At 54.2% G+C, this 25199-nt stretch overlaps 1 protein-coding gene across 2 annotated transcripts in view; it reads right to left on the bottom strand.

The window, feature by feature from the left end:
• The window catches only part of TBC1D9B (TBC1 domain family member 9B), a 38727-nt gene extending 21950 nt beyond the window's left edge, over window positions 1–16777 (bottom strand). For both annotated transcript variants that reach the window (XM_032846870.1, XM_032846871.1), the window contains exons 1-7: window positions 16611–16777; window positions 13281–13391; window positions 9290–9408; window positions 5610–5838; window positions 4548–4806; window positions 3589–3796; window positions 931–1143 (exon numbers count right to left, since the gene is read on the bottom strand). In XM_032846870.1, coding sequence (XP_032702761.1) covers window positions 931–1143; window positions 3589–3796; window positions 4548–4806; window positions 5610–5838; window positions 9290–9408; window positions 13281–13391; window positions 16611–16728 — 1257 coding nt within the window. In that variant the 5' untranslated portion in view covers window positions 16729–16777. The remainder of the gene's footprint in view (window positions 1–930; window positions 1144–3588; window positions 3797–4547; window positions 4807–5609; window positions 5839–9289; window positions 9409–13280; window positions 13392–16610) is intronic.
• Between the last annotated feature and the right edge of the window lie 8422 nt (window positions 16778–25199).

Here is a 25199-nt window from a genome sequence, read left to right as displayed (position 1 = left end):
AAATTTCAAAAGGAATTTGAAAGACTTATCAGCCGCCTATCTATGACCTATGTGCATTTCAAGGCCAATAGTGCTCAACCGGTAAAAAGTAGGCCTGTGTTTGTGGAAATGTGAACACAAGTACTGTACCTCTGAGTAGCCCAGTTCTGAGCGTGCAGGCCCCCTGTTTTGGATAAACACAGTGCTGTAAATGTGTCTTCCTTCCCTTACGATTTTTCAAATTTTTTTTGCTATTGTAAGAATACGGTATATAATACATGTAATATACCAAATCCAGGTTAATCAACTGCTAATGCTTAGTAAGGCTTCCAGTCCAGCGTGGGCTGTTAGTAGTTAAGTTCTGGAGAAGTCACAAGTTCTACACAGATTTCTGACTGTGTGAGGGGTTGGCACCCCTTACCTTTGCATTGTTCAAAGGTCAACTGTATTTGATGTCAAGGAATTACTGTTAATTTTGTTGGCGCAATAATGACATTGAAATTAAGTCTTCAAAAAGGATGTCTCCCCGCCCCGCCAAAGAAAATTAAACTAAAAAAAAAAAAAAAAAAAAAAAATCTTTCCCTGTGAAAATCCCTGAAAGGTTCAAGATTGACGAGAGAAATACCAGTAAATAAACCCAAGCTGGCTAGGCCTCGACAGTATGGCAGAAGTTCCTAACGGATGGACATGAGGTTGGCTGGTCAAGCCAGAGGTGGTTTCTTATATGGCTGGGGTTTGAGCCAGGCAGGTGACACTCAGGAGGACTGCGGGGGCAGAGACAGGCATGGCTGGAACACCTGAGTCAGGCTAGCTTAGGCTTGCCATCCTGCACCCGGAGGGAGCCCCCCCACCTGAGGCTCATGGCAGGCAGCAGCATGGAGGCTGATGGCTGCCCGGTCTCTTTTCCTGGCCCTGACCACTCCGGCCCAGCGCTCCCGGGGACCCCCTGACCTCTGGGGCCGGGTCCGCGGTGCTGGCTTTCCTTCCCCCGCCGCTGCCTCCTGGCTGCTTGGACGGCATCTTCTGGAGGAAGTCAGAGATCCTCTGCACTAAGAAATCACGGTCTTTCAGGTTGGCGAATAGGAAGGTCATTTTGCTCTTGGTGCTGATGGACAGAGGGCTGGGCAGGACACTGGAGCTGTCAGCTTTCTCGACAATGGTCACCTGAAAAGGCAAATTAAGCACCGGGTGTCAGTGTCTGAGGACGGGAAGCTGATCGGCTCTGTGCACGTGGGAGCCCAGTGGCCTCCCGTGGTTGTGTCTGGGCCAGGGGCACTGGTTGGGCCCCACTGTGTTCCTGCGTTGAGTCTGCTGCTTGCCACTGGGCAACTCTGAGCAAGTCATGTGCATGCGCAGCCTGGTGTCCCCCCATGGATGGGCGAGGTGAGCTCGCCAGCCCTGCTGCCAGTCCATTCGGCTTCCCAGAGACATCCAGTTACTCTCTGAAGCACAGGGAGCAGCCCTGCCCACGCACTGGCCTAAGCATGGCCTGCCCTGGCATAGGCCGACAGGTGCAGCCCCAGGCCCGGCTCTGACCTTGAGACATGGGCACAGCATCACAGGCATGGGGGTTGCAGAACGGGCTTTCATGGGATGCCTCTGCACAGCCTGCAGCCCAGAGAGGGCAGACAGACAACAGACATGCAGGGGCTGGCCTGACAGACAAGGACAGGCTGGAGAAACTGGTACAAGAGTGAGCAGGGGTGGGGCACGTGAGAGTGTGCAGGTGTGCGTGTGTACATGTGTGCATGTGTGTGTGTGTGCACAGGTCTGCATGCATGGGAGCTGAGATCTAAGGGGCCAACGGTTCACTGAAGGTGCACAGGTCATGGCCGGGCACCAACAGGCGCTGACTGATGTTCTGAATTCCACGGGCTGCTGTCAGGGTAGGGGAACTAGAGGGGGGCAGGGGCAGTTAGCATCCTCCTGGCGGGGGGGGGGGACAGCTGTGGGAAAGGGACGTGCTACGGGTGGGGTGCGGGAACAAGGCCAGGTCAGCATCCAGGCCAGCTCCTGCTTTTCAGCTGAGCGGATGGACGGAAGAAATGCTGGTTCCCTAGGCGGCGATGAGAAGAGCACATCTGGGGGCATCATGTCCAGAGCCTGCGGGAGGTGGGTGTGGAGCCTGCTCTGCGGGAGTGGCCCTGGGAAGGCCTGTGGTGGGCACACTGAGGATCATCAGCTCCAGACCTCAGTCCCAACCCCAGAGACCAAGTCAGTCCTGCTCCCTGCCTCAGCCAGAGCTCTCTGCCATCAGAAACGGCGGGGTCATCAGGAGAAACAGAGCTGAGGACTACGGAGACCTCTGTATCCACCCCCAGGCCTTGGCCCAGGACAGACTCACGGCCCAGCAGGAACAGGAGATATAGGGTCAGGGGTGCCCTGAGCCCTCAGCCAGGAGCTTCTAGAGCTGTGGCGCCTTCCAGTCCTGTGCCTTAGACTTCCCTGGGGAAAATGAGGCAGCACACAGGAACCCCCTCTCACTGACCCCATACCTATCACCGCTGCACCTACAACTGGAGGGCTTTGTAAATGCAAGGGGAAATCTCATCCCTCCAGGTCGTTAATAAAATCAGGACACTGTGATTTAGATTATAACTTAAGCACCTCACTGTGCTTCAGAGAGCTGAACAGCCAATCTGCCCTGCTGGGCCATGAGGAAAAGGAGGCCTGGGGACCTTCTGAGGGTGGGGGGGGGGTCTGTCAGTGCTTCTCATCTGGGAGGGAGCCCTCTCCCTCACTGTCCACACCCCTCACTGTGGCATAGGACAAACGGCCTTGCTTCCATCAGGGTCACCGTAGAAGCCCAAGAAACCCGAGGAAAGAATGACAGGTTAGAGCTGACCCCCTACCTGCGACAAATGAGAGCTGTCCCCTACCTGTGACTGCTGAGAGCCGACCCCTGGGACAGGTGACAGCTGACTCCTGCCTGTGACTGGTGAGATCTGTCCCCATCCCTCACAGGTGAGAGCTGACTTCTACCAGTGACAGGTGAGAGCTGACCCCTACCTGTGGCAGGTGAGAGCTGACCCCTACCTATGACAGCTGAGATCTGTCACCATCCCTGACAGCTGAGAGCTGACAGGTGAGAACCATCCCCAACCTGACAGGTGAGAGTGGACTTCCAGCAGCCCTGCTGGAGTCTGAGTCACAGCCAAGACAAGTGTCGGGAGAGGAACAGTGAGGTGGCCTCTGAGAGTGACAAGGTGGGGCTGGTCAGGGTCAAAGTCCTCCCAGTCTAGCCAAAGTGGGGCTTTGCTAAAGTCCAACTGCTGGGCCAAGAAGGCAGGACTTGGGGACACTCCCCTGCAGGAAGCCTCTGGGATCTGATAGGGGAGGCACAGGTCTTTCCTGAAGTTAGCTGAGCTCTTCTGGAATGCCAAACCCCAGCCTGTCTCCCCATGAGGAGAGGTGGACCCCGGGGGAGCATCCAGCTCACCCCATGCCTGGAGGGGCCTGACACGAGGCAGGGGCTCAGGGAAGCTGCTGACTCACTATGTGCTCCCCACGTGCCCACTACCAAACCCCAGAGGGCTGCCTGGGCTGGCGACCTCCACCAGGTGCCCCGGGGAGTCAGGGGAGAGCTGGCTGAGGGGGCTGGGGGCTCACCTCCCGCAAGGGTATGATGAGGTGGCAGGCATCCTCCTCCTTGCTGGCGAAACAGATGTAGTTGCTGGAGATGAACATCTGGCCAGGGATGTGCAGCTTGTTGAACGGGGTCCACAGGGTACAGCCTGTGTGGCCATCCAGGCGCTCGTCCCTGGGCAGCCGGAATGTGGCCCGGTAGCACTCGTTCTTGGCTCGGGCGTCCAGGTCTCTGGGGAAGCACGGCAGGGTAAGAGGGGGAAGGGGAGAGTAGTCAGGGCCAGTGTGCCTGCAAGGGGGCTGCCATGTGGGATCGGGCTCTTTGGGGTCCTCCCGTGAGCAAGTCATGCCCAGGGATCTCAGAGTTCCATGGAACACACTTGGCAGATGGCCAGATACCATAATACACATCTGAAAGACCAGCAGAGATCGGTCAGCAAACAGCACGCCCTGGAGCCCCGAGGGCTCTGGAGGACAGCCAGAGGCTTGACAGGGTTTGACAAGTCACCTGCTAGGTGCCGAGGGCAGACAGGGGCCCAGGGCCTAGAGGCACCCCACACCTATCCCACGCCTCTGCCCTGAGGCTGCTGCTGCCACCACAGAAGACCCGGCCCCATGGAGACACCCAGACGAGCACCTCCTGAGCTCAAACCCATGGTATTGCGGATGGACACCAAGGCACGCCTGCCCGATGACCTTGAGAGGCGGCCGCCTGGCACCCTGCTCTTGGCCTGCTTGGTGGCTCTTTCCTTGTAAGCATCTCTCTCCCCAGTGCCACGGGGGCTGCTGGCCTCCTGAGCAGGGCCTGGCGGGCACAGCCTGATGGACACTGTCAAGTCCTGGCCCTTGCTCGTTTCCTTTCTGGAAGGTTCTAAAAGCACCCCGTCACTGGCATAAGGAGAGTGACATCCTTGGATGGTGCCTTCCTGTAACTATGGGCAACCAGCCCTTTCTGGGCCCTCCCACCCGAGGGGGCTGCGCACCGCTTCAGAGCTGAGATGTTTCTGTGTGGCCGGGTGGGCCGGGGCAGCGCCTTCTCCTCCAGGAAGCCCTCGCTGTCCAGCAGCTGCCGCATGGCCAGGTTGGCCAGCTGCTCCATGAGCTTGAAGGTCTCACCGATGTTGAGGAACATAGAGAAGAAGAGCTCCTGGTCCCGCGTGTCCACACGGATGCTCTCAGGGAAGAGCAGAGTGGCATTCTTCTCCAGCCTTGTGACATCCACCCACTGCACCACCAGGCTCACTGGACACCAGCAGGGACACAGGCTGGTGGGTCACATGGGCCAGAGAGTGGAACAGCTCCGGCGCCTGAAACCCACCAGGAGAACCATACCCGAGGGCATCACGGACCGTAGTGGGGCCCCTGTCCCTTCCCCATGCCTGAGCCTGGCTGTGCTGGGACGGGGGTCCTGCAAGGAGGGGGCCATAAGGGTCTCCTCTGGACCCCTGGCCAAACTAGCACCCCACCCTGAGGAATATCTGCCCCACAAATGGCTGAAGGGTGATAAAGGGCACAGGGAGGTGAGCCAGAGGGGACCCTGCCCCGTGAGGAGGTGCCAGGTAGGAGGAGGGCAGGGGAAGGGTGTACGACAGGTGTGTGCACAGTGGGGCAAGGCCTTGCTGTGCTCGGAAGCACTGAAACCCTGAGAGCTCTTTCTGGGGGTGGCGTGGCTGCCCTGGGGACTGTGCCTTATGCCCCAAGGCCAGGGCTTCCCCAAGCAAGGCCCTTCCACCATGTTCTGCCGCTCAGGGATGGCAGCGGACCTAGAATGTTCTGACTTCAAGGAGAGCAGTGAGCCCCTGACCCGTCGTTCTGGGAAGAACCCCATCGGTGGGTGCAGGTGGGCCAGGTGCCTGCCTGCCTCATATCGGGGCCTCCTTGCTATGAACCACGGAAGTGCACTGAGTTTCAGGGAGACCCTCCGGGGAGGGGGGTGGTGTGCGGGCAGATTATCAGGGGGCCATGGCGGGGGGGAAGCAACTCAGGAGCTCCGGCGGTGGGAGAGGCGAGGATGGCTGGGGGGCAGGGGTCTGGGGGCCGCTCACCTTCCTTGCCCAGCAGGAAGGAGTAGAAGCACAGGTGGTTGACGCTCAGGTAGAGCCAGCCCTGCCGGGGCACGCGGCCCTTCCAGTAGCTGCAGGAGTAGTAGTTGACCAGCTTCTCCCCCTCGGGCATCCCGAACTGCTTCCGCATCTTCAGCTCAGCCTCCTTGAACTTCCCAGGGTCCTCATCTCCCTGCGGCTGCAGGTTCTTGTTCTCTTCTGCGATGATGCCCTGCAGGGGGACAAGGGGACTGATTCTGGCAGACCCTGGCAGTGGGGGAGGCGGGGGGGGGGCAGGTGCCTCGTTCAGGACTCCTGGACGCTGGCCCCAGGGCTACAGGCTGACGAGCCGAGGCACGTGGTGGGACAGATGCCAGGCAGGTTCCCTCAACCCCTGAGCTGATAATCCCTCCAGCATGGCTGAGCGGAAGTAGGGACTTTTCAAATAAACATTTATTTCTATGTAAACTTTTTGGAAAATTTAATAAATGTGGTAAAAAACACCGAGTACAACAGTGTATTCAGTAAGCATGGAGCCTCCCGCTTGCCCACTCTCCTGGTTCCCTTCGGACATGCGGGCACCAACGTTCCTTTGCACAAACACATGGTTTTCTCTTTCCCTCTTTCTTTACCCAAATGGCATCCAGTTGCGGCAACATTCAGTGAAGTGCCTTTCTCATGAAAAGGACGCTCTGTATTTCTTTGACTTTCTCCCCACTCCCTCAATATACCAGGGGCTCCTGCTTCTTGACCCCACTCCCAGACCAGCTGCAGGCCCCTCTCAGCTCAGGACATATCCGTGCTGTGCTCTGCCGGCATCTTCCCTGGTCTCAGGATGCCCAGAGATACCACCCTGGGCCACAGAGCCAGCCCAAAACCTCTTGAGGTAAAAGATGTTCTTAGCACCCTTGGCTCAAAACACATGCAGATTTTCCAGGAGGATGATTCCTCAATAAATGAAAGTAATTCAAGGGCAGCGTTTGGGGCCTGGCCTACTGCTCCCACCAGGCCTCCTGGTGGCCTCTTGCCCCTCCATCCAGGGGGAGGGCGGATAGCTGGGGCCTGGGTGAGGGCCAGAGGTTGCAAAGCGCCTGCCTTGTCACTAAGGCCCCACCTTTGTCTTCTGCTGCCCTGTCCCACCTACTGGGAGGCTGGGGAAGCAGGCCCACTGGTGGAGCGCGGATGGGCCATCACCCACACCCTGCTGCATCTGTCACCTTCCTGGGTCTCAGTCGGAAGCCCCCTCTTCCCTTCTCCCTGCAGCTGGGACCCCGAAGCAGGGCACAGAGGGGCTGACCTCTCCTGCTCTGCCTTTCCCTCTGCGATCTCCTGGGGCCCCTCTTCCCAATGCCTTGCCCTTTAGGAACAGTGTGGCAGGAGGAATGGTCCCTACCAATGGGAATGAGCTGGCCTGGCTCACAAAGCTGGGATTTGGTTTGTTGGCTGACCGAATGGGACTGCAGAAATTACTCGGCTGATTTTAAATGACTGAGTCCATTTCTTTAATAGTTTTAGGCATATTCAGCTTCCTTACTTCTTCCTGAGTCCCAGTTTTAGTTATATTACACGGTAGGCCAAATAAGAGCGCCTCAGAGATGTCCACAGCCCAAACCCCAGAGCTGGGGCACAGGTTACCTTATGTGGCAGAAAGAGCTCTGCGGATGTGCTAACATATGTATTCTGACCCAGGGAGAAGGCCCTGGATGATTCAGGTGAGCCCGGTATATCATCACCAGGGTCCTTGTCAAGACCCAGGAGGGTCAGAGCCGTGGAGGGAATGAGAGGACAGGAGTGGGGAGAGAGAGGACGTGGTCTCGGGTGCCGTGCTGCTGGCATGCAGATGAGGGAAGGGGCTCAGAACCGAGGAAGACCTGCGGCCCTGTAAAAGGAACTGGCGGGGAAACAGGTCCTCCCCGCCCTGAACCTCCAGAAGGAGCCCCATCCGCCCAAACCTGGCGTTCAGCCGAGACCTGCTGAATTCTGCTGACTCCCAGAACTCCCAGCTAATGGACCTGTGTGGGGCCTGAAGCGTATGGGAACTTGTGGCAAGCAGCGATGGAAACGAACGCCTCCTATTGTGAGAAAGTATCCGTGTTGTCTAAACTCTTGGATTGCCTGGCTCGAAGCTATTCATGGCATTTTTCTCTTTTCTAAAACTCTGCTTTTTTATAGTTCCCTTCTAACCCTACTGGCTTGAGGCTTCCCGCTTTGGTCCTGCATCCCATTTGCCACAGGTCTGCTTATGTCTTAGGTCATTCCCCGGACCTGTTATCTTTCTGCACCGTTCTCTCATTTCCTATGGAGTTAACTTCTGCCCTGTACTAATTCCTTCGGATTTCCTCATTTCTGGGCTTAGACACGCTAACTTATTGAACTTACTGAGCTTGGGTTGTGAAATCCCACCCTCTCTTCTCCTCCTAAGATTTAAGCCTTCGAATGTCCTGCTGTGTCCTCCTTTTGCCGCAGCCTACAAATTTGGATATGCCGTGGCATTCTGAGGATCATTCGGTTCTAAATATTTTCTAACGCACATTTCTTCTTTAACCCATGTGTCATGGAGAAATTTTTTTTCCATTCTGTTGGTGACTTTGGGTCTGGCATGCAAGAAGCATACAATAATGTTGCTTTATTATTATTATTATTATCATTCTTGCCCAGCTTGCTCACTGGGAGAAGGGAGACTTGCCTCTGCTCTCCTTGCCTTTTCTCATGGAGCTACAAAGGTGAAGTGGGTCCTGCTTGGAGCCTCAAAGTGCATAAGGAAGAGCCAAGGAGCTCACGCCGTCTGCCTGCATCTAGAAGGTTCCGGAATAATGAAGTGACGGGGACCTGCCCAAAGCAACCCTGCACGGCTAAACTTGGACCCCGTAAAAGCCCTCCAAGAAACCTAATCTAAGGCAAAATCACGGGACAGAAAGACGACGACGCACAGGCCTATGTTCTCAGGTAGAGGCTCGTTACCACATGAATGAGCTCCTGAAGAGAAGCTGAAGCATCCCTGTGGGTTTTGACACACGGCTCCAGTTTTTACAGCTGTAACACACCCCATGCAGTGTACCGCATGTGACTGAACTGGATGAGCTGGGTGCAGGACTCGGTAAAAAGTGCTCGATAAATGCCAGGCCAGCAAGCCGCTCGGCTCTGGCTCTGAGGAATCGGCTGCGGCTACTTCCCCTCCCCGCCTCAGCCTGGAGGTACTGTTTCTGCTGCCAGCACTGTAGGGAGCATCCTGGGACCCATGTGTCACCCTGCACATGTGCCTATGCTGTGGGACCAACACCAGGCAAGGGACAGGCTGAATCAGAGGCACATGCAGTTGTAATTTCCTAAGTGAAATGTACCTCCGGCTAACCTGGTACTTCCAGCATTTCCCTGTTCTGTGGGACGGACCATCAGCGATGCGTGCCCCCTGCTTGCTCTAAGATCCTCTGCAGGGGACAGGAAGTCGTGGCTAAGTGCAGGCTGACCCCGGGCCCGCCCTGAGAGGAAAGGCCCTGCCTGACAATGAGTTCAATCAAACGTCCCTTCCCGGAGCAGAATGGGAGCACACGGTTGCCTTCGCTGCTATTAAAGGGAGATGAGGGCCACACCACCCTGTCTGATGAGTAAATGAGATGACACAGGCCAACACTGCCCGCACCGAGCCAGGCATGGGAACCAGAAGTGGAAAAGGTGGACCTTACGTGGATCTTGCCCTTGACAAAGGTGGTGATGTCTTCCTCATTGTCGAAGATGGACAGCGTCTGGAGTAAGTTATTTTCCAGCCATTCCCAGTGCTTGGTGATCTCTTTGCGGGAAGAACCTGGGGGAGGTTTGGTGGAGTAAAGAGGAAAATCATTACACTCACCAGGCCTTAAACATAAGTTCGGAGGCTAACATGGATGACCTAATTTGCTCTACCCAAGACACTACAATCTTGAGGCTGCTTTCTCTTTTCCTTCCTCCAGCGTTCTGTATGGGTACATGACAGTAGTTATGAATGGTCCCAGTGTACCCGAAAATAACTCGGGCAGAATGGCAGTCATTTGCAAGCTAAGGTCTGCATCTCCCCTAACACCACAGAAGAGTGGCCACTATTCCCCATATGCCCTTCCAGAAGCAGTCTGTAGGTCTGTGGATCTGCTAGGTTGTCACGATTTTCCTTCAGGATAAAGGATTTCCTGTGGTCTCTGGTATGCAGGGGACTAACCAGACACAGACTTGGTGTAAGGGACTGAAGTCCTCCAGACAGTTCCTTCTTGTAGGACTCCGGCCCCCTGGCCGGCTGGTCTCCTGCTGAGCATACTAGAGGCTCTCACCCCCTCTCTGAAGCCAGATGCAGCCACCCAGGTCTTTGCCTGCAGCCTCTCCTCCCCATCCCTGCTCACATCCCAGCCCTGCTCCTGCCTCCTCCAGGAAGCCCTGCCTGACCCCGTCAGCTTCTGGCTGGGCCCTTGTGTCTTTTCTGTCTAGGAGGTGGTCCTGTGCTCCTCAGGAAGGGGCCCTGTGGGGCACAGCAAGTCCACTGGTAACGGAAAAACTCAGAGAAGGCAGTTCACCACCACTCCCAAAGGGCGGGGTGGCTGTTTTCTCTGCCCCCACCCCCGGAACTGGGAAAAGGGCCCCCCAAGAGGAGAAGCAAAGGATGAGGGAAGTCTCTGCCTGGCCTGCCTTCCCCTGCCTCTCTGGGGTTTTGCTTGTGCCTGGCAGGGGCCTTGCACTCAAGAGCTGTTTTCTGAAGGAGTGAACACAAGAAGAAGGGGGAGGGCCCTGCCTCCTCCCAGCTGACCCAGGGTGGGACAGTCTATGGATTGAGAGTGCCAAGAAGGCCCAGCTGATCCCCTGTGACCTATGTCTACATGGAGGGAGCCCGAGCAAAGACACAAGATCAACACGGCTGTGGACCAAAGACATTTTTGCTAGGCTGCCTGATTCTCTGGTAGCCCGTCCTTCCCTACCTGGCAACACTCTTCTACCTGCTGGAGACTCCTGAGCCCACCCTGGCCAGGTCGAGTTGGTCCCCACCATTTCCTCTGTCATTGCTCATTGCTCTGGCACATATCACAGCCCAGCTGTGTCTTGGTGAGGAATGACTGTTTCTTTACCTTTACCCAGGGCGCTCACTACTCTATAACCATTCTGAATTAGGGCCCTCCCCCTCCCCTGTGGGCCAGCATGAGGCTGCCTCTGTGAAGGCGATTAAAACCCAGGATCATATGACTTACAGTGAGCCACAACATACAATCAACGGGACCCCGGCAAGCCCCTTCAATCATCCATAAATGACCTGTCCCCCCCATTTTTCTTTGGGCTTTTCATGTAGCCTCCTTTCCCTGGTGTACAAAGGCCAAGGTCTAGCTGCTGGGAGAAGGGATTTCCCTCTTCTTCTGCCAAGATCCCACGTTTGAATTTGGAAGTTAAATCTGCAAGCAATGCAACTCAAGCGTGTCATTCTCTTTTACACTCGTGTTCCTGGCAACCTCAAACAGAAGAAATCTTGTCCACACTACCCGTGTGGATCTGTGTGCATTTTGATTATAAATATTAATATGTGTGCATTTAAAATAATTATTAGTTAGCAGCAACTCAGTCTTCATTTAGCAATAACTGAACACAAACTATGCCATCTCTGTGTGTTAGGTTCAGAGACTATAAAAAATGTAACTGCTAATTATTATAAAGTGCTATTTTGGCTTTCAGACCTTTTCGTGATGTCTCTTGTTTATTTCTTAGAGAATCTTGGAGACAGGACCATTATTTTCATTTCACAGGAAGAAACTGAGGCACAGAGAGGTTAAGTAAGTGGCCCAGTGTCACAGAGCTGGGAAGTAAGCAAAGCACAATCCTAACTGAGGCTGTCTACCCTTGCCCTCAGAGAGCTGCAAGTCGAGTGGGAGAGCCTGTGAGCCTGCAGTGTATGAGATGCTGATAAAGACACGGCAAGTCCAGGGGAGCAAGAAGGAAAGATGGATGTCTGGGTCTGGGGAATCTGGTTTTCCATAGGAGCTGACACCTGGGCAGGGTCTCAACAGAGTGGTAGGAGTGGTAGGTTAGGTGGATGTGGGGGGGGACACCAGGCACAGGGACCAAGACAGGTGTGGCTGGGAACTTCGGGTCCCGTGAATGTCTGTCTGGTCTGGCTGCAGGCCAGGTGTGAGCTGAGGGGAGGACAGGAATGGAGGCAGGCTGATCCCGAAAGGCCTTCAGGGGCAGGCTAAGGAGTCTGGATTCACTGGGCAGGTGTAGGCATGACCAAACCTGGCTTGGTAGAGCTGGAGGTGAGGGGCGTGCCCAGTAGAGGTCAGGGCAGGGCTGGGAGGCCTGATAGAAGCCGCAGCAGCTGGGAGCGTGTGGCCTGAGGCTAAGGACTAAGGCTCTCCAGCGTGGCCTCCTACCTCCCTCACTGCCTCCAGATTTGTTCCCTGAGAAAGAACATCAGGGAGACAGAGGAAAATCTCGAGGGCCCATTTTAGACTCACGTCTCTCGCTCCAGCCCAAGCACACACCAATCTCCCTGGGCCCCACCCCATGGAAACCCCTCTCTCCTGCAGGCTCTGGAACCAGGAGCACCGGGGTCCTGCCATGCCCCACTTGGCCGTGGGCAAACCCAGACCTGGATTCATACACAGGGGAAAGGGCACCTCCGTTCAGACCCACCCCCAACCACAGAGGAGGCTGACTTCCAAAGCCAGGATCCCAGCTGTGGATGGTCTTGTCACCTTTCTCAGGCCTCCTAACCCCCTCGGGGCCACTGCTTCATCTTCAAAATAGAAAAAAACCCCAAACCCCAACCCCCCACCCCCCACAAAGTTCCACCTTCTGAAGTTCTTGGGAGATTTGCTAAGTGCCTGGCCTGTAGGAAGTGCTATCTGAGTGTATCCGTGAATGTGTCCAAGTGACCTTAGCAAGGCCAGTACGGGCTGATGGGGACCTCTTCCCAGACCCTGGGAGGGTGGTGTGTGTCTCTGCCCGGGAGGACAGCCACCGCTGTCATTACTGGCGGCAGCTGCATTCCATCACGTCTCCTGGAACATGGAACAGGCCAGGACGGATCCCAGAGCTGTGGGGAGGGCTATGCTCCCGAAAACGTGGGGTCACACGTCTCCATCAACCGATCAGTCCATGACTGTGTTTCACGCAGCCTTCACTTTAAAGGCGCCTTATTTCGTATATATTAATTCCCTCCCATTGCACTTGAGGCCAGCGGCACCAGCTGTAACTCAGGCCTGAAAGGAGCCTCCCAAACACACGACCTCTCACCAGGAGGTCCATTACCATGTTTGTGCTGAGGGACACAACTGGCACCTTGGCACCCCACTTGGGGCCACTGGCAACAGCAAAACCACCCACAAAACCTACAAAATGCCCAAAGTACGGCTCAAAGACCGCAGGAAGGACCCCTGTTTTATAGTCTGACAACTGCCAGAAAGCAGAAGGATGTATTGTCCCCCTTGGGCTGGGAACCCGAGTGTCGGGAGACTCAAGATGCTCATTGCACATTTCCATGACTGTCCACAGGGTGCCCATGACCATATGAGCTGCCTTCCTAAGCGGGATGCCAGCCTGGCCATGTGGGCTGAAGGAAAGGCAGCACTGGGTTCTCCAGAGGCAACATCAAGCCCAGGAATGCAGGCTGTGTCCCCTTCCTCCTGGGGTCCCCCCACTCGTCCACAGTAGGCCCTACCCAGCACCTACCACACGCCACTGTCCAGTAGACCTGCGAGTCCTGGGTCTGGTGCAGGATTCGGTAAGGGGCCACGCGGGCACTGGAGTCCAACACCACGTCCAGGGTGCCCACGAGAAGACCTGGGGGCAGGGCAGAGAGAAGAGGGTGAGGGAGGGCCACGCTCACAGCTGAGCCCTGGAGGCTGCCCAAAACAGTGGCACTGCCCTCGATGCCCCGGCCCAGACGGAGACACAGCTGGCACCCCCCTCATCCACCAAAGGACTTCTTTTTCCTCTAAGGCCTATGGAAAAATCCCCTCCCACTTCTTCCTGGCAGCTTGGGCTCACTCCCCGGACTTACGAACACTTGGAGGCAGGGGCTGAGGCAGGTTTTAGGGGGCCTTCTTTATAAGCTTAAACCATTCTGGAAGGCCCTTTTTAGGAAAAATTAGGTTGTTCTTTAATTTTTAAATTTATTTTAAATACTTTTTTCAAAAATTTTTTCAAAATTCTCAAAGATGAGAAAGTACAACTGTCACAAATTAAAGACAAAAACACCACCACGGATATCACAAAATCCAGACAAAGAGTACAGTGTGTTTTATTAACTGCCAGACACATCTCTTAAGGTACATTTTCCCAACATTTTTGGCCATGTACTCTGCCCGCTTTTTTTAAAAAAAAGTAAGACGATGATTTTATAGTATCATTTTCCATTATCAACAACAGAAGATAATGTAGTTTTTCCTCCGCCAAGTAATCACAAATTTTTATTCTGGGAAGTGTTAAGAAAGTTCCTTGTGGCTTCAAAAGTCATGGCTGAAGAGGACACAGCAATTTTTAGAACTGTCCCATTTGGGAAAACACTTATCCAGTGTTTTCCAGCTCTGAAGCATTTCAGAGCATTTCAGATTTTCCTTCTCCTCACGTACAGCCTTTGTCAATGACACCATCTCCCCCAACAAATCAGAGAAGTGGTCTGCCTTTTACCGCTGTGTTTGATTCTCTCCTCTTTGTTAAGTGAATTATCAAGCTCTCTAAAATCTGTTCACTGTTCCTATTTGGAATTTATGTTTTCCTCTTTGATGAAGTGCTGCTTTTGGTATGCTCTGGAAATAGTCTGTTACCGTTTTCCTGTTGATGTCAGAATAATTTTTACTGATTGTATTAACTTGAATACAACACTTTCATTTCATATTCCACTTTTAATGATTTTTTTCCCTCCCCAGTCTTGAACAAATAAAATTACTAATTAAAAAAGAAGGTACGCATCGCATACACCCAAGTTAGGAGCCTGTAATCTCGCCTATTTTACTGAAATGTTCTAAAATGTCTCTCTACGTAGTCATTAAAGTGGCATATATTCAAGCTTTATCAGTGTGTAGAATAAACTTTTTTTCATGGTTCCTGTTGGGGTTTCTCTTCTGGTCTTGGGAACTTTATTTCAATGCTTATTCTGTTGGCATATCCGTGTTTCGAGACCTGAAAGCTCTTTCGTGCGCAGACCATCTCATCATACTCAGGCTCTTCCTCTTCCCCCTTTTTTTAAAAAAAGGTTTTATTTATTTATTTGACAGAGAGGGAGAGAGCACAAGCAGGGGAAGCAGCAGGCAGAGGGGGAAGCAGGCTCCCCACTGAGCAAGGAGCCTGATGTGAGGCTCGATCCCGGGACCCCAGGATCACGACCTGAGCCGAAGGCAGACGCTTAGCTGACTGAGCCACCCACGCCGCTCTTAGACTCGTCACTGAAAGATCCAGGCTCGCGTCTGTCTGTAAAAGCCATCCTGAACAAAACCACATCACTAACTGTTCCTCCCTTGGGGAAGATGGGGTACAGGAGGCCATGATGCCTATGATGGCACAGGGAAGGCCAGGCAGAGGCCCGGGCAGGACTCGCCAAACCTAACTGGAATGGGAAGTTGAAGGAGTGGTTCCTGGGGTGGGGTAGGGGAGGGCTGGGCTCCATCCTGGCGGACGCAGAGAGATGCGTGAGGTGGGAAGGGCCTTCTGTGCACAGAGGGTCCCAGCCACCCTCTGAGATGACCCTCAGAAGCACTGAAAACCGAACAAGCTGGTGGAAGCGCACTGACCAGACTGGACACACTGGTACGCTGGTGCAATGTAACAAAAGGTTCTGGGCACTATGCCTCGTCTTCCTGCTCTGGCTTGCCGTAGCTTCTGAGGCTGACCACTGTTCAGACTGTCCAGAGGGGCTGCTGTCTCACCTCCGCTGAGCAGCGAGTCCAGGATGCAGGTCCAGCGCTGGCTCTTGGGATTCCTGAGGCTGTGGGGAGGCAGCCCCAGGCAGTGAAGGGAACAGTTTTCTTAGGAAAGGGACAGTGTCTTCCACATTAGGAGGTGTGGCTCCAGAGAGGGTGGCAGAGGACATCCACGGGAAACTTCTGCCTGCATCTGGCAGGACTGTATTCACTGCTAATGTTTCAAATCAGGATGTTTCACAGAAATTGCTGCTGGTAACTTGGAAGATGCGCCCTCAGTCTTGCATGGCCACAGTGGGCCACTGATTGGTCTGGCCCCCAGTCTGCCCCAGCTCGAGAGTGGGGGATGTGGCCACAACGGGCTTGGAGCAAGAGGGACCTCAGACCACACTGCAGAGGGCACGCCACATAGGCCTTCCCTGGATCCCAGGTGTCACACGACTTCATGAAGTGCCTGTCCACAGTTACCGGTTTTGCCCAGGTGGACAAAAGGGCACCCTGGCTGGCTCACCAGAACAGCAGACTCTGGTAATCAGGCAAGGCCTGCGTCTGCCGCTCCCGGTCACCAAGAAGCAGGAAAGGTGGGCGAGGACAGACCGACCGGAAAGATGGGGGCTGAGGCCAGCAGCAGCTCGGGGGACCTCTGATCTCGCTCAAAGGGCAATTTTGGGGGGAAGGAAAGAGGCAAAAGAGAATATGTGCTTCTGTCACTTGGCCGCTCAGAGGCACTTGGGGAAACTGAGGCAGAGGACGAAGCCCGAGGAGGCGTCGCCGCCTTTCAGCTGTGAATCCCACTCCAGGAGGCTGCACGCGCCTGGGCTAAGTCCCAGGGAGCTCACGGGCGCCGCGTCCGGGCAGAGGCCGCTGCCAGCTTTCCCCTGGGCGCCCTGGGTCGGCCGCAGTCACCCACCACCCTCCCAACGACGGCACCTTCGCCTTCCCCCGGTCCTAGGCCCGCACCCCCGGCGCGCCCCCGCCCCCGCCTCCTGGCCGCGGCCCCGTCCCCCCCCACCCCGCCTCGCAGACACCCCCTCGGCCCTCCCCACCCTGCGCCCCGCGCCCGGCCCGGCCCCCCGCCGCTGCCGGCGTGCCCTCACCGCCCGGCGCGCCGCCACAGGCCCGACCGCCGCGCGCCCCTCACCCGTGAGGCCGCCACCCTTGCCGTGGCCGCGGCGCCGCTGCAGCACGAAGAAGGGGTTGGCCCGCTCCGTCACCCACAGCGCGTTGGCCACCAGCACCTCCTCCGGACCCAGCCACATTGTGGGGCCGCTCGCACCGGGCCGAGGCCCGCCAGGCGGAAGCGCCGCCGCCGCCACCGCCGCCGCCGTCGTCGCTGCCGCGGGAGCCGAGCAGGCGGGGCGGGGCGGGCGGGCCGAGCAGGCGGCGCCCCCTGGCGGGCGCGCGGACCAACACACGCGGGTTCCGGGCCCGCCCGGCGCGCGCACCTCCCGGGGCCCCGCCCGCCCCGCCCCCAGGCCCCGCCCCCGGCCTCGCGTCACTGGCTGGCGTGGCCCGACCGCGTCCACCGCCCTCTGGCCCAGGCCCGGCCGCTGCAGACTCATCTAGGAGCTACGGGCCAGCCCCGGGGACACGGGGAGAATGGCCGAGTGCCCAGGCCACAGGAACGGGTTGTGCAGAAAGCCGGGCCCCTGGCGTTTTGTGAAAACCAGTCCAGGGGCTTGTGGGGACGGAGAAAATGTAAAGAAATAGCCTTTGCAAAAACACTTTCGGCTGATTGTGCTGTGCACCCCAGGGCGTGTTGACTTTGCAAAGGGCTGCTGCGGACGGGTGGAGAAGATTGTCGTAATTCTCAGAATTCTGACACTCGGGCGGGAGACTAGGAGAACCGCCCGGAGCGCCGAAGCTGGCAGGATCCTCAGAAATCCCTGCAGTCCACTCACCTGACAGATGCGGACACTGGGGCTGGGTGGTGTAGGGTTCGGGGACAGGGCTGGCCCTGGGACTTTGGGTTTTTTTGCATAGGCAAGGGCAGCATTACCCGTTCCCCCCGCCCCCCGCCTTGGGGGATGTGGGTCCCTGCTCTCCCAGCGCTAAACCCCCAACGCTGACCCTTTTGAGGGAAAGGGGGAGCTGTGAACTCCCTCTGGGGCAATCCAGAATGTCCACGGGCCAGTTGGGTGGCAGGATCAGGCTGCTGGCCTGAGCCTGCCAGGACCCCGAAGGAGGGCAGAGGGAAAGGGGCACTTTGGGATCATCCCGGGAGTTTAAGCTGGTTGCCCATTGGGTTTCTGTCACGGGCATTCAAGAATCCAATATGATAGATGGAGGTAAAGTGGGCAGTTTCATGGTGGACAGCCAGAGTAATCAAAAGTCCTCTGAAATATTGCTTGAGACTGAATTGAGATGTAGAGGCCATTTTCCCCTAAGACCTTGGAAGCTTACATTGATAGCATGCTCTCTGGGGAGTAACCACCCTCAGGAATTTGGAGTACTTGTTACCACCCTGGGAGGTGGTAAATGGTTATTTTGTTCTTTCTCAGGCTTGAGCATGCATCAGAATCAAAGGCAAGGCTTGTTAAAACACACATGGTTGGGCCCCACCTCAGAGTGTTTGCATTTCTAGCAAGTTCCTAGGTGATGTTGATGCTGCTGACCACCTTTTGATAACTATGCTTTATAAGAAGGAAAAAAACAAACATTTATTGAGCACTTAGGCTGTGCTAAACCTACTTCATTTTCCCCCTTCTTCTAAGATATAATTCATGTTGCATAAAATTCATCCTTTTAAAGTACACAATTCAGTATTAGTATATTCACAGAGTTGTGCAATCATTACCACTAATTCCATCATTCCAAAAAGAAACCTCTTAGGGACGCCTGGGTGGCTCAGTCAGTTAAGCTGCTGCCTTTGGCTCAGGTCATGATCCTAGAGTCCTGGGATCAAGTCCCGCATGGGGATCCTTGCTCGGCAGGGAGCCTGATTCTGCCTCTGCCTGCTCTGCCTGCTGCTCCTCCTGTTTGTGTTCTCTCTCTCTCTCTCTGGCAAATAAATAAATAAAATCTTAAAGAAAAAGAAACCTCTTACCTATTAGTAATCACTCTCCATTCCCCAACCCCCTCCACCCCTGGCAACCACGAATCTCTTTCTGTCTCTCTGGATTTGCCCATTCTGGACATGTCCCAAACATGAAATCATACACACTATGTGGCCTTTGTGTCTGGTTTCTTCCACTTGCTGGAATGCGTTCAAGGTTGATGTTATAGCAGGTATCAGTCCTCATTCCTTTTTAAGGCTGAATAATATTCCATTGTAGAAACACACCCCATTGTGTTGATCGATTAATCAGTTGGATATTTGGGTTGTTTCCCCTTTTTGGCAATTATGACCAATGCTTTTGTGTGAACATGTTTTCAGTTCTCTTGGCTATGTTTCTAGGAGGGGAACTGCTGGGTCCTGTGGTAAAGCTGTGTAACTCTTTTTCTTTTTAAGTAGGTTCCATGCCTGGTGTGGAAACCAACATGGGGCTTGAACTCACAGCCCTGAGATCAAGACCTGAACTGAGATCGAGAGTCAGATGCTTAACCAACTGAGCCACCCAGGCGCCCCTATGTTTAACTTTTTGAGAAATCACCAAACTGTTCTCCAAAGCAGCTGCACCATTGCACATTTCCACCAGTGATGGGTGAGGTTTGCAGTTTCTCCGTATCTCCATTTGTTATTGCCTATCTTTTTTTCACATAGCCACTTTAGGGAAGTAGTATCTTATGTGGTTTAGATCTGCCTTTCCCTAATGACTTATGATGTTGGGTATCTTTTCATGTCCTTGATGGTCATTTGCATATCTTCAATAGAGAAATGCCTATTCATATGCTTTGCCCATTTTTCAATTGGGTTGCTTTTTTTATTGTTGAATTATAAGATTTATTTTTAATTAAAAAAATTTATTTATAATTCTATTTTTTTTTAAAGATTTTATTTATTTGACAGAGAGCACAAGTGGGGTAAGGAGCAGAGGGAGAAGCAGACTCTCTGCCGAGCAGAGAACCCAACGTGGGGCTGGATCCTGGGGTTCCAGGATCATGACCTAAGCTGAAGACAGACACCTAAATGACTGAGCCACCCAGGTGCCCCATATATATTCTAAATACTAGACTGTTACTGGATAAGTGATATTAAGCCTACTTCTTACATTCCTTAAACTCTAATCTCCACATGTTAATGCCATGAGGTATTTTATGATCTCTACATGAGAGACGATACAACTGAAATCCAGGCAGAAGAAATTACCTGTCGAGTTCATACTAGTGAGTGGCAGAGGTGGTAGCGATGTCCAGACCTTTTTGGGTACCAACTCTTTTCTACACATGTTGGACATTTGCTGCTTTTGTCCCAGCATCCACTTCTTCGTGTGCAGCATCATGATTTTGTTGAGGAAACCCCACCTTCAGAACTCTCATCTCCTGTCTTTCAGGGAAAGCCACATTCACTTCATGGCTGCAGAAGTGAAGCACATGCTGGCCTCGGCCACTGGCACACATCAACTCTGTGACCACAGTGGCTGGTTCAGGGAGAGGGCCACAGGCCTCCAACCAAGCCAGTCAGGCTCAAGGAGATGCCCATTCCAGTCTGGGTTACCTCCTGGGGAAGGAGCCCAGCTCCCATGCTGATGGGGCTACTGCCACCTTACTCCCGAGCCTGGAGCCTCCCTGGGGGGGGGGAGCTAGCAAGTGTGTCCTGGTGTCCGTGTTTGAGGGCTAACCCGTGCCGCAAGTGACGTGAGGACAGCCCTGGCATTTTAGCTTTTGGGAGCCACTAAGGTCACCTTTTGCTCAAGCCAGTTTGGGTGGGGTTTCTGTCACTTACAACCAAGGGGGTCCTCGCGGATACAGATTACCACTATGGCCAAAGCAGCTTTGTCAATAGGTTTTTATTGGAACGGTTATATTCGCAAATCCCCACACATACAGGTATACACTATCAGCATATAGGTATAGACCATACCATTTCACTACTTAATTATACTTACATTAACCATATGGACCTAGGCATTGTGCTGCCCAGGACATTTCAAAGGGCTTATAAGATCTGCTTGCCAAGAAATCAGCTTACATTCTATTTGCAGGTATCTGTGTTTCTAGACAAGGTAACCCCCCTTCAGTGAGCCCCTAAACTAAGCAAGTGATCGATTTTGCTTTTTTGGCTATTTGATATGTGTTCTTTCTGGCACAAGCTATCCACTGGTGAATGAAAATTCAAGTGCATAGTATCCCTTTCATCCCTCAAGGTGGAAGGGAAGTCATTTGCCACATTTAAATATATCCCAAGCCTCCCCCACCCCCAAATTACCTGTGCTACGGTTAGAAAAATAGTTCTGTATGCCATCCTCTGAGATGTTGTGCATAGTTAGCAGGAACTCAGAATGAGAGGAGCTCTGTGAATGACCCAAATGTGAAAGGGTAACTTGAATATTTTAGATGAGTACAAAAGCTGCTGAGGGTCAAAAACAATTGTGACGTGTGTAGCCTACGGTTTGGACCAACTCCTGCTCTTGTACAGGAACAGGACGTTCTAGTAGGTGAGGGCCGTTCCTACCCCAAATAGCATTTCCTAGCTTGGGGTCTTTTCCCTGTTTCTGTGATTGCACTGGTCAGGTTTCCTTAGAGATTCATGGCCACTTGGGAGTGGACTTTGCTTCTCATTCTCAGTTTTAGACTTAGCTTTCCATTCTGACCCCAACACCAGCCAAGGGCGCCCCTCCTCCAGCTGGGTCAGCTGACCATGGAGACAAAGGACACAGCGCCCTTTCCAGGACGGTATGTGTCATTACAGGTGGGGCACCCAGTAAAAGTGCTAGGACCCTGACACTGGCCACAGCGAGTGACTTGGTCCACACAGCATGCTGGCAGTCAGTAGGCAGTCAACCTGCTTAGGGACAGCGTACTTGAGTGAAGGGAAAGAAATGGCCTGGGTGTTAAGAGTCTACCTATCCCCCATCCCCACCTTTTGTTTTTACAAACACCTCGCTCAGTACCTACCGGTCACTAGAATAGTCCTTTAATATCTCACAGTGTGAATCCCCATGAATTTAATTGTGGATGAAGGATAAGTCTGAAAACAAATTAGAATTCACTTTGTGTTGGGTTAAACTTGTAAAAATATAGCTCAGAACAATCATCTGTAGCTTTCGACAGTTGCCCGTAGGTCTAAAGAGAGCTGGAGAGAGAGAGGGTGACAGTCCGCCTAGGGGATAGGTTGCTGATGAAGGCCAGCTGGGCTTGTCAGATGACCGACCAACATGACATGCGTCTTCCCTGCATGCCTGCTCACTCAAGTGGATGACGGTGGACTGGTGGGAAATGAGCCTGGTTTCGGGCCAGCACTCCACTGGGTGGGGGCCCCTTGAAGTTGTGTCACAGGGGATTAAGGATCCACTGCAGCTGAGAAAAGGTCAATGACATGCTCCAGCTCTTGGCTTTTCTACCCAAGGACAATGCGTGTGGTTTATAAAGACGCTTACCCTGATTTTGATGACCACCCTTGCCTTGTGCACCAGGGTCTCTGGAAGCTGCCAGCTGCCCTTGGCCCACCAGCAACACTCCCCAGGCCTGCTGTTCCAGAGAAAGTCATTCCTTTCAGGATGCCAAGCCGGGTTAGCGCCACCTCGAACCTCTGTTTTTTGTGGTATATGCATGTAGAAAATTCAAAGGGAGGGACTATGAAAGCCCAGGACGGAGTTCTGCATGGTTCCAGCAGCACTGAATCCTTCCGAAAGTTTAATACTCAAGTATGCATGAAATTCCAAAAAAAAAAAAAATTCTTTTTTTCTTGTTTTTTGTTTGTCCTGAAGTATCTTCCTTCTTCCCCAAGTCAGAGTGAAGAAAACAACGAATGGCTTTAGCTAGAGTGAACGGCAAGAGGGAAAACCCCAGATAAGTCCCAGGTCATGGACTGGGGGCCCCCACAGGGTCTCATTAGACCACAAGAGACCAAGAGAGTCAAGTCTTGGGGAGATACATGTCATCCTTTGGGCAGCTGAGGTCCCCGGCACCCCCTTCCCCTCCACAGTCACAGGAGGCCGGTGGGACGTCGCTCTGGGGAACGCAGGTGACTGCATTCCATGTCTGCTGGGGGCCCACCAGACTCTCTTCTTCAAGGCTCAGTTTGTTGAGATCTTTCAGGACACTCCTAAGAAAGACCACACACTCCTTGACCCGACTGGCACCCCAGAGGAGCCCCATGGCCACAAGGGGGCTGGGAGCCCCAGAGTGGGGTAAAGGGGCTCAGCAGCTAGGGGAGAAAACTTTCTCCTTCTGCTATGCCAGGCTCTTCCTGCTGTTTTGCTGGACAGTAAGAAAAGTACAGGTCCATGCACCCAATACAGGCACCTTCCCTCTGGAAGGGAAGTTTTCCAGTCCTGCTAAAATATCCATGGATGTTATGTGAACATATACACTCATTTTCTCCTTTTCCCAGTGGGCTTTGGAATGATTTACTGACAAGGTCACAAGAAAGGGCACAACTGCTCTTAGCAGGGAGGACACTTCTTTTAAGCTGAGGGTGTCACAGTGGTCCTCCTATGGTAATATCCCTTACTCGGGTGTGGAGTTGGGAGTGAACGCTCTGTTGAATCACTCCAAACTCTGATTCTGGGAGTGAGTGAGGGCCAGTCCCTCTGCCTGTGGCAATGTGGTCAGGCCAACACCTCCTTTCTTGAAGAGGGAAGTGACACTCAGTGGTTTTTCTAAATTGGTCGCTGTCAGGAGCTCGTTCTATTCATACCTTAAATGTCAGGGTCCCCAGGGCATTTTCCCAAGCCTGGCTCTCATGGCACCGGGCAATATTAGCCCCACACTGGCCTCCACCATCATCGGAAATTAAGGTAACACCAGGCCCAGCTGGACACCCACTCTGGGGGGTTCTAACTCCTGTGAGCAAGTGTGTGTGTGTGTGTGTGTGTGTGTGTGTGCATGTGTGTGCATGTGCCTTGTGTACACATCTGTGTGTGTATGTGGGGAGAAAGGCGTAAGGGGGGAGGAGAGAGGGTAGAGGGAGGGGAGAAGAGGGTGGGAGGGAGGGAAGAAGAGGGGAGACAGGGAGGGGAGAGGGGAAGATGGGTGGGGGGGTAAGGGGAGAGGGGAGAAGGGGAGAAACAGAGAAGACAGGAGGGAGACTGGGGAGTGGGAGAGACAGAGAGGGAAGGGGGAGGCAGAAAGGGGAGAAAGAGGGTGGGAGGGAGGGGAGAAGGTGGGAGACAGGGAGGAAGGGGTAAGAAAGGATAAGGTTTAGGGCATCCCTGGGATTGGGGCCTACTTTGGTAGGTGCAGGTGACAAGTTCATTTAAAACACAGCTTCCCAGGGATTCCGATGTGGAGGGGCCCCACCTTGACCCCCTTTTCTCTACCAAAACTCTGCCTGAGCCCGAGAGCTGGTTCTCCAGGCCTCCCTCTAGAGGCCCTGTCAGCCTGAGATGGAAAGTGTCCCCACCAGGGTGCTCTCTGGGTCCCACCAACAGCCCCCGTGTCACCGAGACTGCCAACCTGGGCTTCTGCTTCAGCCTCCTGGCACCCTCCTTTCCCGCTCTCAGTGGGACCTGGGGTCAGCCTAACTGACCAGGCCCCTGAGGGGGGCAACCTGTCTGGTCCACACCCACCCTGGGAAGTGATATGCCCCCTCCCACCACCCTTGCCAGTCTCAGGGTCCTGAGACCAGTCACACCTCTGCATGGCTGCCCTGTGCACCTCCTTCTGCACCCAGGAAACCTCCCTCTTCCTGACTCGCCCCCAAGGTGCCTGGCCTCCCACTGCAGCTGACTGTTAACGTACCAGTTTCTCTCACAGCCTGTCTTCACAGTCACTGGGGTGGCCTGAGCTCTGAGTGTGTGCGTTTAGCACAAGGTGGGCACTTAATCAAGGGCTCTTGGAGAGAGCGACCTCATAATCCTGCCTTTTCCCTTTCAAATTCTACTTCCTGGACATCAGTGTTGGTGTCTGATGACGTTTAGGTGCCGTGACCGCTTCACAAGGGGACGTGACGCGAGCACCACCTCCTCGCTTCCCCAGAGCAGAAACCGGGTCTAAGCGATCAAGGCCAACAGCAAGAGGACACTTAGGATTTGCCCTCAGTTAAAACCAGTTTCACTGAACATGGAGATGGTGGAAAGAAGTGGGTGTGGGCAGTCATAACAAACAAGGAGAGTTCATGAAGCCTGCAGGAACGCTCAGTTCCGCAGGAGCTATCAGATCCGTCAGATTCAGTCATCCTGTCTTGTCTAAACCCTTGGAACCCACCGTGTTTTGGAAGCTGGGCTGTTGGGGGCCTTGGGGGGGGGCTGGCGGTATAGGCCCGGCCCCCAAGTGCAGAGGGTGGGGGAGTTTCTCTGAGCTGGGCCTGAGGAGGAGCTGGGGGATGGAGCCTTCCTTCCTGAGCAGAGCTCCCCAGACTTGCTGAGGGGTCTGTCACCAGCGGGGAGTAGAGCCTGTCTTCCCTTGCAGTGGGGGGGTGGGGTGGGGCAGTGGCAGGCAGCCCTGGATGGACTCGCTGCCCATTGCACCCACCAACCGGCTGACTCCAGGCCTGGCCTTCTTATTGTGTTCTGGCTTGAAGGAAGTGGGGCGACAGAGGGGGAAGGGGAAGATGGGGGGGATGTAGGGGGGAGGCAGAGGGGGAAGGAGGAAATGGAGGGGGAAGGGAGAGGTAGAGGGGGAGGGGGGAGGTAGAGGGGGAAGGGGGAAGCAGAGGCTGGAAGCCAGGTCCAGCTCAGAGCAGTCC

The sequence above is a fragment of the Lontra canadensis genome, unplaced genomic scaffold, assembly GCF_010015895.1.
Source record: "Lontra canadensis isolate GAN:19392208 unplaced genomic scaffold, GSC_riverotter_1.0 scaffold181, whole genome shotgun sequence".
Classification (NCBI taxonomy): domain Eukaryota; kingdom Metazoa; phylum Chordata; class Mammalia; order Carnivora; family Mustelidae; genus Lontra; species Lontra canadensis.
Note: the sequence above shows the minus strand (reverse complement) of the source record. Positions and strands in the feature narration are given on the sequence as shown.